The sequence below is a fragment of the Typopeltis vanoorti genome, chromosome 1 (assembly GCF_054136105.1).
Source record: "Typopeltis vanoorti isolate ZY-2024b chromosome 1, IOZ_Tvanoo_1.0, whole genome shotgun sequence".
NCBI lineage: Eukaryota > Metazoa > Arthropoda > Arachnida > Uropygi > Thelyphonidae > Typopeltis > Typopeltis vanoorti.
Genome location: NC_143549.1, coordinates 169,241,322 through 169,259,649, shown reverse-complemented (window position 1 = coordinate 169,259,649; position 18,328 = coordinate 169,241,322). Strand labels below are relative to the sequence as shown.

At 35.9% G+C, this 18,328-nt stretch overlaps 1 protein-coding gene across 3 annotated transcripts in view; it reads left to right on the top strand.

Moving 5' to 3' along the window:
• The window catches only part of LOC150110636 (EEIG family member 2), a 140,141-nt gene that overhangs the window by 67,125 nt on the left and 54,688 nt on the right, over positions 1-18,328 (top strand). For all 3 annotated transcript variants that reach the window (XM_090399984.1, XM_090399976.1, XM_090399968.1), the window contains exons 5-6: positions 10,941-11,089; positions 15,246-15,414. In XM_090399984.1, coding sequence (XP_090256110.1) covers positions 10,941-11,089; positions 15,246-15,414 — 318 coding nt within the window. The remainder of the gene's footprint in view (positions 1-10,940; positions 11,090-15,245; positions 15,415-18,328) is intronic.

Below are 18,328 nucleotides of genomic sequence, written 5' to 3'. Positions count from 1 at the left end.
TATAAAAGGAGGTGTGGCTATTAAATAATGAGACTGGTTGCAAAAATGTGGTTTATTATTACAATTGTACAACTTAATTGTTATCACCTTCAACATACTCCCCTCCTCTATCTATACACCGTTGCATACAAATTTTCCATTGTTGGAAGCAGTGCTGTAAGTCGTCAGGTGTTATCTGCTTCAGTAGCGCTGCCATTTTCTCCTTTACCTCATCCACTGACTGAAAATGAGTGCCCTTCAATGCAGATTTCAACTGGAAAAAGGTAAAAGTCGCATGAAGCCCCCTCCTCCTGCTGACCTTTTTGTTGAAAATTTTGAGAAGACTTTCCTAATGAAAATGAGTCTAAACCAAACCATACTGTTCGGTTTAGACTCATACTGTTGGGTTTTGGACTCATTTGGAAAAATGGCCTCCCAAACTTGCAACAATTTCTTCATTCCCTTAACTCTTACCATGAAATTTATATTAGGACTTAAAAAAAAAAAAAAAAGATGGAAAACTCCCTTTTCTTGATGTTCTCATCATAAAGTAACGTTACTCTTGAAATGTTGTAAACCTACACATACAAGACATCTTCATGCCTCATTCCTTCACCATCCTCATGAATGAGACATGATCTATGCTCTAAAGAAGAGAATGTTTTCTGTTAGTCAAAATGATTAACTGAAGAAGACAGAACAAGACAGAGGAAAACTGTCGATAATATTTTATTTTTGAACTCTACTACCCCAGTAACTAGAATATCCAATACACATTCCAACATAGTACCATATATTGGAAGTGTCAATTAAAATAGCATCTTTTTTCAAAGATCACAACATCAGAATTACTTTCAAACCAATTCGAGCTGTTCATAGCCTCTTCAGGTCTCACAAAAATAGCACACCTTTCTACAAAAATAGCACATCCATAGATCGAGTATATAGACTTCCATGTTCGTGTAGTTAGCCTAAACAGGACAGGTAAGCCATGGATTTGAGATTAGAAAGAAAGAACATTGCAGATGTTGATCACAAAACAAAACATAGATCTTGTTTAGCCAGCCATACTTAATACCAACCATGTGGTTGATCAGAATTTTTCAGCTATGCCTTTTATATATATAAAAAAAAAACCTTTATTACAGACTTCTGAAGGAATCTGTTACTGTCATCCATTTGTACAGATCACTGAATAAAAAACGAAAGACTGATTATTAAGTTACATATGGAAATCTCTGATCAAATCTTTTGATGTTACAGAATTTAACTTTGCAACAAAATTCTTCTATCACTAAATGCAGACAGCTAATGATTACCATGTGCCATGCTCCCTTGAGATTTTTCCACTGCTCATTGCAAATATTGAAGAGAACATCTATAGAAGCGATCATTTACTTGTTATTTGTCCTATGCCTGTGTGGGGAAATGGACCAGGTTGACTGGAATACTTTTTTCCTATCTTGAAAAATTTAATACTGAAGCAGTTAAACACCTGTCAATGAAGCAGTGAAGTAATGTAAGATTTTGTCCAGGCATCAACATCCACAATTCCAAAAACATCATCTCTATTCCAACTCTGCGTGAAGCTCTGGAATAATCCAGTGTCAGGCAGCCTAAAAATTCTAGATGGAGCACGGGATATATTTTGGCGATGTCCAACCACATGAATCTAATTGCTTTTTAAACGTGCTCAAACTAAAGCATGGTATTTGAGACTTCAGAGTCGGAAATAATCTTGGATACAATTTACATCATCGATTAATCAAACAGCCAGTGCAAAAATTGTATGGGATAAAACCCAGATAATGAAAGGTAGATATAGTACTCACCATTTGTCTACCTTGGAATGTAATGGAGAATTATTCCTAAAGTCACTTTGCAGACACTTTGGAAGAAAATTTTGCTAGAATCTCAGCAACAGCTCCACCTGTATTTTTAATATTGAAAGAGCAACAAGAGAAACAGTGGTTCAACTTTTCTACCAATATGCTAGAGCATAGAGCCATCCTTAACACAGTAAGCCTGTGTTAAGGAGGAGATGAAAAGAGCCCTTCTACTCTTCTAAACTCAGAAAGGATTCAACAAAAGCAAACAATTACCAACCAGCTGCAGGTAATTGTTTGGTTTGCTCTGACTAGCTGTCTATGTAAGATATCGGAGAAAATGGGTATTGTTAGACTTCTCTGGTATTTAGAATGCAGTCATCTTCTCTCCAACACACAATGCGACTTTCTTAGACATCATTCAATGTTGGACTGTTTGGTCCGTTTAGAAACATGTATTAGAGATGCATTCCTGAAATGATATCTGGTTTTAGTGTTCTTTGATATGAAAAAAGCTTGACATATCCTGGAGATATGCCATTGAAGATTTCACTATTTACTGTCCTTCTTGTAACATGAGGGTAATTGAAAGATAACTTCAACAATCCAGAAGAATCGGAGAAGTGTTATTCCAGCAGCATCGGAAGCCAAGTTCTCGATTTTCTTGTACACATTTATCAACTTAGGGCAAGAGAGTATTCAATCTCCTTCTCACTTTCTCCTCTTCTGAATGGAGTGCAGATCAGTCTTCATTGCTTCACCTTTATTGGCACTTGTATGTTCATTGCTTGATTATGGGTCCCAAGTCCACAGTTCTGCATAGCAGAGTAGTCTGTGATGGTTGGATCCTGTCCATCATCAAGGATTATGGATAGCTACTAATGCTTTTCACATATCACCCAATCAAAGTATTTGCGTCAAGGCAAATGAACCTGCTCTGTCAATCAGACAGAAATATTTGTCGCTTGACTATGAGAAAACCAGAGTCCTGCATAGATTAATATCTTTTCTCTGCTTTAGAAAGCTCAATATTGCATTCACATTAGACTGCCATGCAACTTCTTGGTATGCATGTTAGCGAGATTATGCATGTTATTAGCATGAATTTTGACAAAATTATCCATGCTTGAACGTGATAGCATTCCTCCATGGCAGGTTTGCACTCCATCCGTCTACATACAGTTGCTCACAGAGCAGAACACTGATTTCCTTCCCATCTCAGGTTCAAAATCTGAGATCTTTGTTGATTGATCTACTGTTGTATTTCCTGACACTTTGTCATATCCAACCAGATTCCAATTCAGCTGGAGCTTGTGCATATAAAAGAAAACTGATACCAAATGTGTAATTTATATAGACTCATTGAGTTCTTTACAGGCCACCTCATCTATTTTGCAAATTGAAGGTCCTTCATTTAGAAATTCAGCTCTGTCGGATCCCTGTTTGCATTGGAAATTAAGGGAAATGAAACTGCAGATACAGCTGCTAGATCAGCTCATACATTTTCCTGGTACTGTCTGTCAGTCCTGTACAGACAATTTGTATGATCAGAGTTAGTAATCCAGTGGCAATCATTGTGTGAAAAGCACTGACCAATAAATTGCACAAGATTAATCCAGAAATTAAGCATTGACAGTCAATCAATGTAGAAACAGACGAGAAAGGAAGTTGATCTTGCTAGACTTTGCATAGGTTGTAGTAATCTTGCACATTCATTTAATATAGCCTACTTTCGTTTAGGAGTGCCCCTTTTTTTTAAAATGTTATTGGCTCTTTACTCAAATCTAGTGCATTACTGAAGTGTTATAAAACTAATATATGAAGAATGATATAGGAGGAAAATTCAGACATACCTTTTTTGGATGTTATTTGCTGTCTTCTTATCCCAGCAATATGCATTTATCTGCTGTTAAGCTGTTAAAGGAAGGGAGCTTTGGGAATGTGGGGGAATTATTTGTAATAATACATATTAAAAAAAAACAAACCTTTTTTTTTATATGTATTATTGAGAGCGTTTGGGAGGGGGATGAGAAGGATCTGAAGATAGAAATTATTTTTGGGGGGAAGAGGAGGGATTGACGAGAAAAAATCAGGGGTGGGAGTAATGGGGTGTGAGCCATTTTGACAGTGCACCATCTTTGGAAGCCTTCCCCCACGAATTCCGAAGATGTACTTCGCACTGTCGAAACGGCTCGCACCCCATTACTCCCACCCCTGATTTTTTCCCATCAATCCCTCCTCTTCCCCCCAAAAAATAATTTTTATCTTCAGATCCTTCTCTCAAATGCTCTCTACCCACCCTTAATAATAATATTATACATATTAAAAAAAAATGGGTTTTTTTCAAATAATCCCCCCCACTTTCCCAGAACCCTCTTCCTTTAACAGCTTAACAGCAGATGAATGCATATTGCTGGGATAAGGAGACAGCAAACAACATCCAAAAAAAGGTATGTCTGAATTTTCTTCCTATATCGTTCTTCATATATTAGTTTTATAACACTTCAGTAATGCCCTAAAATTTGAGTTAAGAGCCAATGACATTTTAAAAAACAGGGGCACTCCTTAACGAAAGTAGCTATATTAGCCATTAAAATAATAGTTTATTTTAGAGAAGTAACATGGGAATTTTCCCAGAAATAATACATGTTACATATTCATATTTACTTAGGGTCAATGACCCACCTATTTATGAACAATGCAACACACGTCTTGCCATTTGTCAATTCTGGTGGAACATCAGCACTTCATTTTAGAAAGGAATGAATTTTTTACTACACTGGGTAATCCATGTACACTCGGGTAGATCTTATCAGACTCAGATAATTTGAATGAAGTTTTTTTTAAAAGGAATTAATTTATACAGACACGTTTGATTATAAATTCTGTTTATATGTGGATTTAAATTTTGCTTTAAATTTTTAAAATTTACCCTTTGCACGTGGTGTTATTTACTGTTTTATCTGTTTATTACTGCTTTATTATTATTTTCTTGAGTACAGCTGTAACCTTTGGTTTGGCACAGTGTGACCTTTGCTGCCCTTGCACCAGTATGTCCTAATCAAGCAATCAACCAACTTCAGCTTAACTGCTGAGTTGCAACTGAAAGACAACTATGTATTTCCTGATATAATGTACACCATATAGCTGTAGCATTTTGACCTGCATTTTTCTTGTCATCTGTCATATGCCTTTTCCAGATTTACAAAATTTAAATGTAGATCCTTGTTTTATTCCCATGATTTGGGAATATTTCTCAACTATTTATTTTAAAATAAAAATCTTATCCTGACAACTTCTATTTGGCCTGAATTCATGTTCTTCTCCAAACCTCCCTTCCATAATTTTTCTTAACTTTTTCTCAAGTATACTTGCAGAAATCTTACCGGGAACACTTAGTAGGGAAATTCCTCTGTATTTTCACACTCAATTTTATTTCCCCTCTTTATAGATGGATACTATGAGAGCTCTACTCCAATAATCTCAAATTCAACCCTTTGACCATTCCTTCTAAATTATGTAGTGTAGCCATTGTAAAACTTTTATACCTCTATATTTGAGCATTTATGGTCAAATATCATCTATCCGCTTCCTTTCTACATTTTGGACTTTTAATGGGCTTTTTTGCTTCATATATTGATATGTGTTCCTCATTGCATGTGATACTTTTGGGCATTTTTTACCACCATGCTGTCACTATTTCATTTAGCAGTCCCTCAAAATAATCACTCCAGACATCTAGAATATCTTTCTTCAGTTTTGATGTCACCTTTATTGTCTTTGATTCCTTTTACGGTACTTTCCTTCCTTTCTGAAGTTTTTTAATATCCTTCTTAATATTTTACAATTTCCCTGATATTTATTTTCTGTGTTCTTACCATGATTTTTGTTTAGCTAGTTTTACACAGCACTTTGCTTCTTTACATTCTTCTCTATATTCTCTAAGAGTGCAAGCTGACCTACTTTAACTTTTAACTGACTTACTTTGACTTCTTTGCCTCAGGAAGTTAAAGCAGTCAAACATTCTACTTTTCCTTGACCGATTCTTGAACTTCCTGAGTTCACCATGGAGTTCTGATTTTTCTGTTTATGCAAACAACCTCACCACTTACCTCTCTGGCTGAATAATTCAGTATTTTCTTCAGGGTTTGCCATTGATTCTTCAAGGTTTAGTTCTGGTTTTCAAACCCTTTCATTTTTTTAAATTTGATATTGGTGTTCTTTAACTGCCTGAGTCCACCAGTCAAGCATTCTACTTTTCCTTGACCGCTTCTTGAACTTCCTGAGTTCACCATGGAGTTCTGATTTTTCTGTCTGTTGTTAAATAGACAGAGATAGAATTGAACCACATATAACTCCATTACTTCGTACAAACCAGGCTGGATTTCTCAAAAAACGTGATACTCTAGAACACATTCACTGCATCAGAAGACTAATAGAGGGTTCAAAGGACAAGAATCTACCATTGCTTTTGAACTTTATTGACTTTACTAAAGCATTTGATTCTGTTGACAGGGAACGACTATGGGAAATGCTCAAACTTTATGGCATTCCACCTAAACTTATCAGGGCAATCAAGGCACCCTACCAGGGATAGCAAGCCACAGTACTAGTTAACGGAGACAAAGCAGACAGTTTTTCCATCACTACAGGAGTCCTACAGAGATGTACTCTGGCCCCATATCTCTTCATCATAGTGATTGACTATATTTTTAAATTAATGAAAGTTAAATCTGGAATCCTTACCAAAGACCCATATATACAGATGCACCTTTGAAGACCTTTGGATCCAACATTGCAGATGCCAAAACCACTTCAACAGCCTTAGGAGAACCACAGAAATATTTGGACTAAAAATAAGTTCCCAAAAAACAAAGATATTAAAACGTCAAATAGATGGGCACATTCTATATAAATCAAAATGATCACTTTGAAGAAGTGAAGTAGAGGACTTTGTATACCTTGGATCACACATCTCAGATTCCTCAACAGACGTTAAAACAAGAAAACAGAAAGCACTGCAGTCCCACAGAAGTCTTAATAAAGTATGGAAGTCGAGCCTCATCTCAAAGGAGATGAAGATTCGTCTTTACAAGTGCACCAGCCAGTCCATCTATCTGTACGGCTCCCAGACCTGGAACATCTCAACAAAAGCAGCGACCAATATTATAAATAGCTTTGGAACTACTTGTCTAAGAAATATCCTGGATTACTCCTGGGAAGACCACATTCCCAACTCTACTATATTAGATGAAACCCAGCAAGATCCTCTAGTCTGCACTATTCAAAGAAACCAAATAAAATGGCTCAGCCACCAACTTAGACATCCATCCTCTATGCCCCTGCAGATGGAAAAAGAAAGATGCAGACCCACGAACTCCATATTGGAAATACATCAGCAATATTCTCCCAGTTTTCCCCAAACTCTGCATCGGAGATGAATCAATTAGCATATGACAGAGAAGCCTGGTTTTCCTTCACGTCATAACTTCCAAGTCCTATCTTAGTGCACACACACACTACTTATTTGTTTTGATTGGTTTCCCTATTTATAATTGTAAAATTATAAATAAATGATGATATTGGTGTATTCACAGTTCATCTCTGAAATCTGCTCAACTTTTGATTCATTTTGAAACTTTCTTACACACCTTTCTTTTCACCGTGATATTCTTTTTTATCCTGCTCTAAACTAAAGAGTGATGACTTTCTGTTTCAAATCTTCTGTTGTGAACCAGTGGGAAAATATTGCTGTCAACAATAACTTAGGTAATGAGTCTTTCTTATTTCTTGCATCTTCTCTCCATGAGAATCTCTGCACATCTTTATGTTGGAACAGTGTTAGTAATTACTAGTCCATGTCCTCAACAGAGATTTAACAGGCACTTACCATTATTATTAGCTTTTCTCAAAATATTCCCAAAACATTTCTATATGTCTGGTAAACATTTTCCCCTCTGCTCTTTAAATCTACGACAAGGTCCAACTTTTCCTTTTTAGTGGTGCTCGCTTCCTTTTCTGATGCCTCAAAAAAAAATTCTCCATCTCTTATTTAGAACCTTCTGTGGAACTACAAACACAAATGAGTTTTTTTCCAGTTCCCCATTCTGATATTTGCCCACATCACTCTTTTATACTGCTTGCCATTCAATAACATTATCCTGATATTTAGTGTTGAATACTATAGCTACTCCTTCTTTTCCATTATCGTCATTGCCTGAATATAATAACATCTTGTATTTGTTGCTCAGAAAAATCTCTCTTGATTTTGTCTTATTTCATTAATGCCTCTCATGTTGATTTGGTATTTATCCAATTGTTCTGCTAGTTCCATTTCTTTTCCATTGATGATGCTTATGTTGATTGTATCAATCTTGAACTCTGCTGATGGTGGGTTGGGATTTGTTCCAGTAACTGATCTTTGCTGTTCACTCTGGTTCCTTGATGAAAACAACAGGAGCCTTGTTTAACTGGTCGACACCACAGTGGCATGAAATTCTGTCCATTTCATATCATTGTTCCATCATTTTAGATTTTGATTTAAGCCAATAAGAATGCAATTTGGTATGCTGAAACTCACCCATCCTCATTTGTTTAATGTCCAGATAGAATACCTGCTAACTGGGTTCATCCCAGAAGGTGAGAATTGGATGTCACGTCAGCAGCCTGGTTGATTCTCCACATTCCTTAAAAAGCAATATGGAAGCCTCCTTCCAGTTATCCAACTTTGATCCTTAAGCACTGCAAAGTTTCTCATTCTACCCAAAATTCTCATTTTTGGGTAGAAGACGCAATGTACCAAAAGCAATAGAGGAGAGAGAGAGAGAAAGGGGAAAGAAAAACATAAGTCTTTCAAGAAGAACCCAATTCATACTCAGCCTATGTAGATGAGTGTTGATCTAGTCTGAGCTAACAGTATTGAATAAAGTAGTCAATTCAGGATGTAAAGGGGGAAGCTACAGTTTGTATATACTAATGCCAGAGATATCAAGAAGGAATAAGATGGAGGCGTTTGGGATTGGGTAGCAAAATCTCGCCAAAAAAAGTTATAGGCATTCACTTGGCTAACAGTAGATTGATGTAGTTATAGGGATAGAATGATGGGTTTAGCACTTTCATGGAGGATATTTGCACTTTCATGCCGGCGAAGGTTGGTCGATTGGTAGAGCCTCTGCTACTAATGGCTCAGTTAAGTAAGTTTGAGCGCGGTTAGTAGTTGGAAGGGGGCCAATCGTTCGATGCTGTCGGCACACTCTCCCTCGATGAGTCTTTGGACTCCCTGGAGGTGTCAAAATAATAATAATAATAATAATATAGTGGACAGTATGGGGGGGGGAGTACTGCTGATGGAAGCAGATGGATTGCTGCCAACAAGATTAGTTGGCAGCAATTAGGAATCAGTTGGGCAGATGGCAGTTCTTTTGAAGCCATGTGGTGTGAGATTGAGGCCAATAAAACAAAATAGAAAATTGGTTGCTGCTGTAGGCAAGGGGGGGGGGGCACCAGGGATGATGTGGAAAACATACATCAGAAGATTAGTACAATGAGTAAAAGTTGAGTAATTATTATGGGGCAACTTCAGAGACAGACTGGAAGGAGGAAAGATCACATGGCAGGAACAAAACGGAATTTGTACACTTATTGAGAGATGATTACTTGAAACAGTATATGATGGTGGAGATTCAGTGGGTACAAGAATGTTGAATCTTATTATAGGATCAGAAGATCTGTCCTTAACTAAGATGTCTACATTGGCTGCAATTGGGCATTGTAGCCACCTTAGAGTGATTATGGGGTCTTGACTTAGGAGGTAGTGAAACATGGAAATTTCAAAAACCTATGACTAGAAGGGGGAGGTTGCAGAGAGAGTTTCTTTTCCTGCACAGAGCTGTACTAGTAGCATTACTCGGTTTTGACACATTGTATGTGTTGGGAGGGGGGAGGGCTTACCTTCATATTACATAGTTTTTCTTATATTGCTGAAGGTTCTGTGACCATTGTAATACACTCAGACCAAAATTGAGAGCAGGATTGTATGAAGGAAGGAGAGAAAGAAATAAAATGTTGCAGACAGTACTGCAAATCATGTTGTTCAACTAGATATTCAGTGACTGTTTTACCAATTTTTATGTAAAACAATTACTTGGCTAACATTGCTTTGTTGCTGAGAATGTATTTCTTTCTGAAATTAAAGCAGTGCCATGCAGTAGTAACACCAAACCTATCATTAAAGTAGCCACTAATAAATTGCAGCAAACCTTCTGCATTACAAGTACTTACTTGGTGTTTTAAGGATACTTGTGACATAAAGACTGAATAATATAAGCACGTAAACACAAGAAAGATATTTAATTAAGCAAATATTTCGGTCTGGAAATAGCAGACCATCTTCAGTGGCACTACAAGAACAGTATTTAAAAAAAAAAATACAAGGTGGAATACTAACAATAGATCATTTAAAAATAGAACAAGCCGCATGATGTTATGTCACTAAGTACAAACGGAATATTTTTAAGCATGATTGAAATAAAGATATTAATTAATAATATTAAATAGCATAAAATTAATATGAATTAATGAGTTATCCTGATTAGACTTTCCCAGATTTTTGATATAGATATACAGTCATTCCGATTCCAGTTAGGACGATGGAGTAAGGCCTCTACGCTTTCTTTGAATAAACGTTCGAATTTATAATGGGATCTATGTAAGAGGCAAGATATTTGGTTAATTAAATATCTTTCTTGTGTTTATGTGCTTATATTATTGAGTACTTACTTGGCTCACTTTCTTTAGCCTTGACAGGAGATTTTTTTTTTTTTTTAATTAGATCGACTCTTTTCTGTTGAATTGAAATAGCCAGTGTTTATCATTTTTACACTTTAAGCTACCACAACTTAAATGACAGTTGTGGTAGCCAATTTTGTGTATGAGCCATGCACAAAATTATATGCTGAATGTTATGTTAATTTGTGCATATAATAAATATAAATTCAAATCAGACTTGGTGTTTATAGTTTAAGATAAAATCAAAATTATCATTCGTATTTATGTCAATACATTAAAGATAGTAATTATTTTAAAATAGTAAGGCTTGAACTATATAATTCTGTTGTTATTATTTTTTTTTTTAAGTCCTTCTTTTCCTCAGTCAAAACTGAATTGTGAAAACCCAGGAGAATACTTTTTTGCCTCGAAAGGTGAAGATGGCAGTGAAAGTATTGCCAGTGGAAGCACAGGTTTTGGAAGTTTACCTCGTAAGACACCTGGTGGTCTCATTTCAGGTGAATAGTTTTAAAAGAAAGTGGCTAATATGAATGATAAATTTTTAAGTTCAGTTTTAGCATTTAATTATTTTCCTGTTTTGTATTACTCACACTTATCAATTGATTTTAATTTTTTTTTTATTTTTTTTTTTATTTATAACATGGAAATGCGCAAATAATCACATGAAAAGGTGCAGAATTTTTTTGAAAAAATATTGCTTACAGACCAATTATATTGAATTATTTTGTCATTTCCCAAATTTTACAGAGATAAAACCTCCCTCCCCTCTCCTTTTAAGTATATTTTGCTAATCATCATGTATATTGAATTATTAAAGGTAATGAGTTTACAGTGATACTGCTGAATTGTGCAAAAGCTTTTAACAGGATACTGTATGGAATTCTAATTAATAAATTGCAGCACATGGGATATCAACTTGGTGAAATGGATAAGAGGTTAGTTGATGGAAATAACCAGACCATAGATTATTCAGGAGTAGAGTCCATCCAGTAGAAGGCTTGTGACTAGTGGCATTCCACGGGACTTCTTGGACTGCTACTATTTAATTTGTACATTAACAATATAGGAAAGGATCAATTAAATTGTTTGAAAGTTTTTTTTTTGTCAGAATATAATAAATTTAGTTTAATCCTTTATCCAAGTGTGAAAGTATCTTCAGAACTGGGGTAAAGTGGTACAACACCAGGCAACTCCTTGCAAAGGTGGAGCAAGCTACCAACACTCCTATCTCAGTATCTCCCATAATGCAAAATGCATCTCCTTGCAGATATGTATAATGTTATGCATTAAGGGAAGGGCCACTACCCAGACTAGTTTCGACCTTTATTGAGGTCTCTTCAGTGGGAGCCAGGCCCAAGTGGAGATACCAGGCAGAAGTATTAGCAAGGTCATCTCCTCCTATAGGAGCTGCCAAACGGTGTGCCACCTTTTTATTAAATTACTCTGGATTTAGAGAAAGATGTTGAAAGTTTTTTTTTTGTTCAGAATATAATAAATTTAGTTTAATCCTTTATCCAAGTGTGTGCAAACAAAGTTTGCACCTGAAAGTATCTTCAGGACTGGGGTAAAGTGGTACAACACCAGACAACTCCTTGCAAAGGTGGAGCAAGCTACCAACACTCCTATCTCCCATAATGCAAAACACATCTCCTTGCGGATATGTATAATGTTATGCATTAAGGTAAGGGCTACTACCCAGACTAGTTTTGACCTTTATTGAGGTCTCTTCAGTGGGAACTTTACTGGGGTAAAGTTGTAAACACACCTTTATCCAAGTGTGTGCAAACACACTTAGATAAAGGATTAAACTAAATTTATTATATTCTGACCAAGTGAAAAATAAAAACTTTCAACATCTTTCTCTAAATTCAGAGTAATTTAATAAAAAGGTGGCACACTGTTTGGCAGCTCCTATAGGAGGAGATGACCTTGCTAATGCTTCTGCCTGGTATCTCCACTTGGGCCTGGCTCTCACTGAAGAGACCTCAATAAAGGTCAAAACTAGTCTGGGTAGTGGCCCTTACCTTAATGCATAACATTATACATATCGCAAGGAGATGTTTTGCATTATGGGAGATAGGCGTGTTGGTAGCTTGCTCCACCTTTGCAAGGAGTTGCCTGGTGTTGTACCACTTTACCCCAGTCCTGAAGATACTTTCAGGTGCAAACTTTGTTTGTACACACTTGGATAAAGGATTTAACTAAATTTATTATATTAAGTTGTTTGTCAGTGATGCCAAACTGAATACAGCAATAGTTAATAAAGATATTAGAATTTTGCAGGATGAGTCTGGGCAAAGGAGAATAGATACCAGTTTAATGTGGCAAAGTGTAAGATTATGCATTTTGGGGTATAAAGATTGTGATGTGTACCACACTGATGGTACTGTACTCCAGGAAATGGATGAAGCCAGGGACTTGGGGGGGGGTATGGAGAGATTTTGCAATATGCTCTCTAAAGTTTAGAGGGCATATTGCAAAAGTGGCTAAAGCTGTGCATCAAATTATTCAGTTACTGAAGAATAACCTAACGAGCAGAGACAGGCAGGTTATTATACCTCTTTATAGAGCCTTGGTCGAGACCTCATCTTGACTACTGTGCACAGATTTGGTCACCTAGATTTTGTGGGGATAAGGAGGAGATGGAGAGGATTCAAAGGCGAGTGACCAAAATGATTAACAGGTCTATGGAATGAACCTTATGAGGACATGTTGAAGATTTGTGGGGTTACAGAAATTGGTTGATAAGCAGAAAAGGGATATGATATGATTGAGACATCTGGTGGTGGGAGAACTAGGGGGTCATCCATGGAAACTGAGCAAGAGTGTAATTAGCAGGGATGTAAGGACTAGATTTTTTTTTTGCTTGGAAAGTGGTGGTGAATGAGGGGAATAGGTTGCCAGCCAGTTGTGGGTGCCATTACTGACAGGCAACCTTTTGAGTTCAAAGAGAAGTAAAATAGATGCTTTGTGAATGTTGGATAATGCTTGGCATGATGTTTAGCACTTGATGAGTCTAAAAGATTCCATTCCATGGAGTTGCCCAGAATAATAATAATAACGTGTAGTTTACCATTATTTAGGTAGCAGGTTCTGACTTCATATTTTCTGTGTGTGTTGGGTATATGACTGAACTTGAATATACAATAGTTACATGTCATTTTTGTCATTTAATTTTACTTTCTGTTGTCTATAGCTTGATTTTTTTTTTATTGACAGTTAACATATTTTCATATTTGAATTCTTTTCCTGGTGGCCATGAATTTTTCAGTACTGAAAAACTTTCAGTACTAGTTCGGTACTAGTTTCAGTACTCAATTATTTTACAGGTGTCTTAATTTAAAACAAGCCTTGCCTAAGTTGATATCTTAATCATGAAACAATTATCTAATAAGATTTTTTAATATTAAATCCAAAGAGTGGTTGGGAAGGTTAAAGAAGTCAGTTTTGTTGGTTGCTGTTGTATTCCACTTCTGAGATTGTTCTCTCTTGTGGGCACTGCTATTTCTCAGATATCATCTTTCCATCTCTCATCTTACATTCTGGACACATTGCCAACCTAGTTCTGATTTAACAACATTGCTCTGCAGCAGTTTTTATGTCTAATTCTTTATTTACTTATTTACCTTCTGTGCTCTTAATTCCTGACCCATTTCTTTCAATTTCCTCTTTGGAACAGTTGACCTCTTTGGAATCATGACCAAAAAAGAAAGCAGAACACATGTTCTGTGTTCTGCTTTCTTTTTTGGTCATGATTAATTTTGGGCATTGTATGAGCAAAAGAAAGTCAGTAAGTTATGAACAAAAGCAGAACAAATAAATTTGACATGAATGGTTTTCAGTGTGCATCTAGGTAGCGGCACAATCTAGAAATGATGAAGTTACATATAATAAATGCGCATGTTTTATAGTAGTTTTCAGCAGTCTAAAATGGCAACTGTGCTCGAGAAGAGCACAACTATCGAACAGCTTACTGTTTGCAGTTCTTGTGGGCAAAAGGACTTCCTGCAAAGGACATTCATAAAGAGATGCATCCTATTTATGGCAAAATGTTTGTCATGTACATCAGTTTACAGCTGGGTCCAGCATTTCTTGCTGGGACACTTCACAGTGAAGACCAATCTGGTTGCCCTGTTAAGATGGGTGGAACACATGATCCTAAATGACAAGTGAATAACAATAGACAAAGTAGTCAGTGCAGTAGATTGTTTACAGAGTTCCTAATTCACCGAAAATGTCCAGGCCTACTGACAAGAGGAATATTGCTCCTGCATGACAGTGTGAGACTTCATACAACTACAGTAACACTGGAAAGAATTCAAGAATTCCTTCAACGTTGACTTTACATTTCTGATCTCGCCACAAACAACTTTCACCTGCTGAAACAGCACCTTGGTGGCAAGGATTTTGCTGATGATCAAGAGATTGAAAATGAGGTGTAGAGTTTAGAACATGAGTTAGGAGCTTGTATGCAGGAGATTAATGGGCATATATTAAAGTTTGAGAATCTCTTTTATGTAGAGGGTTTACAAATTTACAAAGTGATTTGCCATACAATAATATATATTTTTCTTGTTTTGCTCACATATGATGCATGCCATTTATATTACTAGCATGAAAGCTAAATTTTAGGAATTTGATAAACCTTTCTAGATACCCTAACATCAACAGAAAATGCTGAGGATGAAGGAAAAAAGGAGCAACATCAAGGAGATTCTGAATTAGGTCACTCTAGGAATCCCAGCGAACAGTCACGTCTGTCTGGTTACAGTAGTCTGCATTCCCATTCACGTCAAGGCAGCTTTGAAAGTGGACATGTTAGGTATGGTGATTCATGCTATAAACTGAAGGAAATAATTTCATTAATTTTAACTTTTTATGAGTATTTGAAAGTACACTTGTTTTAAGAGAAAATAATTATTTCAAGTTTAATTATTTAACAAAATTAAAGAATTTTCAAGAGATACTTGTTCTAGAAATTTTCTTATTTGTGTGATAGGAAAAAATGCTTGAAAATATTGCAGGCTGTCATATACCAGCTTGCTACTATGTGCTTGATGAAGAACTAGTGAGTCTATGCATTTCATACATACACAATAAATAATTACTCGTGATATTGATTTCATTATATGGATTGAAAAGTAGAATATAGTGGATTGTATTGTAGAATAGCTAAATTCAAGTTATTTTATATATCATATTGAGTTACATTACCTGGCAAGTGTGATTTGTTATTTGTAGAGCAATGTTCATATCAGCAGATTAACAGTGTTGCAAGTTTCCAATCGGTTATGGGTGGTATTTCATAATACCACCCAAAATAAATTTTATCAATCAATATTGAGTCATGTTGCACCAGCCTTCATGTTTATCATCTGTTTAAATTTGTCTTCCCTTTTTCTTACTAAAATGGTAAATTTTAATTTAGTTTTTCCATGATAAAATCAATTTTAAAAAAAGAAATAGAACTTGTAAAATATTTCAGCACTTTAGGCACAATTTTTTTTAGTAAAGATGGCCAATTACATAAGCAAATAGACAATATAATAAGCAAGGCTGGTAAAAGACAGTTAAGAGAAACCAAAGCTGGTTACTCTGTACTGTATTAGAGAAATATTGGAATAATTATTGGCATTGAACCATCATCATCAAATTCCAGCCATGTACCCTCAAGGGGTGTACAGGATATGATAGTACTACATGAAAAATTTACAACGTTACTAACTTCCTATCTACAGTTTTCCTCCAAATAAGTCTGTTACTTGTCAAGACTCCAACATTACCAGATCTTATATTTCTATCGTCTAAGACACTTTGTACCATATCAATCCACCTATATCTTGGCCTTTCTCTGGGTCGTTTTCCTCTAACTTGGCAGAGAACACTTGTTTTGCTAATCTTTCCTCGTCCATTCTGTTTAAGTGACCATACACCTGAGATTAGCTCTGCTAACGCATTCCTGCATGCTAACAATGTCAAGTTCTTTCCTAATATTCTTATTTTTAATATGATGTTGCCATTGATGCCATCTGTTCTGGCCCCTAATCTTTCTCAGGACTCTCATATATGCAGTCTCTAGTCAAGTGTTTTACTTCTGCCCCAGCTCTGAGATCCATAAGTTAAAACTGGTTTGAACACTGTCTTGTATACAGCTAATTTAGTGTTCCGATTAATTTCTCTCTTATTCCACATGAATTTATTCAATTGACTTCCTACCATACTAGCTTTGTTGATTCTGTTTCTATTTCCATATTTAATTTATCATCTTCACTAAAAATCATGCCTAAGTAGCTGAAATGTTTTACTTGTTCCACAGGTTTTCCATTCACAACACAGTTGACATTTTCAATGATTCTGCCTATTTTCATTATCTTTGTCTTTTTATTGCTGACCATACCATATCTATTACAACAGCTATTCAATTTAGTCAAAGAATCTTCCAGACTTGTGGCGGATTTATTTAGAAGTATAACATCATCTGCATAAAGCAAAGATCTGACATTAACATCTCCAATTTTGATATCATGTTTAATACCACTTTCCTTCATAATATGATCCATATAGATAATGAATAACAGAGGGGATAATTTACACCCTTGTCTCACACCAGATTTAACATTAAACCATCTTCCTGTACTTCCTTCAATTCTAACTACTGACTTACAACTCAAATAAAGACTAAGTATTGCTTGATATAATGCCCAATTGACACCATTGAATAGCTTCTCTCATGGACCTTGTCATATGCCTTTTCCAAATCGACAAAACTTAAATACAGATCTTTGTTATATTCCCATGCTTTCTCGACTATTTGTCGTAAAGTGAAGGTCTGATCCTGACAGCCTCTATTTGACCTGAATCCAACTTGTTCTTCACCAAGCTTTTCTTCCACAATTCTTCTCAACCGTTTCTCAAGTATACTTGTATATATCTTACCAGGAACACTCAATAGGGATATACCTCTGTAATTCTCACATTCAGTTTTATTTCCCTTTTTATATATAGGTACTATGAGAGCTCTACTAATTCGTCCCTCTGTCCAATCATTCTGAACTATGCAGTGCCACCACTGTAAGACTTTTATACCACCATACTTCAGCATTTCTGGCCGAATATCATCTACTCCTGCTGCCTTTCCACATTTTTGAAGCCTTTGATGGCTTTTTCTACTTCAAGTATGGATATATATTCCTGACTGCATGCCTGGTCAGTGTTTTTTATCACTGTGCTGTCATCACTGCTTGTTTCATTTAGCAAATTTTCAAAGTAATTACTCTATACTTCATGGATATATTTTTCTCCCATTTTCATTTCACCTTTATCATCTCTAACTCCTTTTACAGTACTCTTTCCTCCATTCCCAAGCTTCTTCAACAACCTCCAGAATATTTTGCCACCTTCTTGATAGTTATTTTCTATGTTCTTGCCAAAGTCCTCCCATGACTTTTGTTTAGCTAGTTTTATTTAGCTAGTTTTACACAGTGTTTAGCTTTCTTACATTTGTCTCTGTATTCTCTAAGAGCACAAGCTGAATTATTTGCCAGGAACTTTTGATATGCTTTCTTCTTTTCCTTCACTGCCTCTTTAACTTCCTGTGCCCACCATGGAGTTCTAATTTTTCTATCCTTGCAGACCACTTCACCACATGCCTCTCTAGCTGAATCAATCAGGGTTTTCTTCAATGTTTGCCACTATATCTCCAAGATTTGGTTCCTGTTCTCAAACTCTTTCATTTT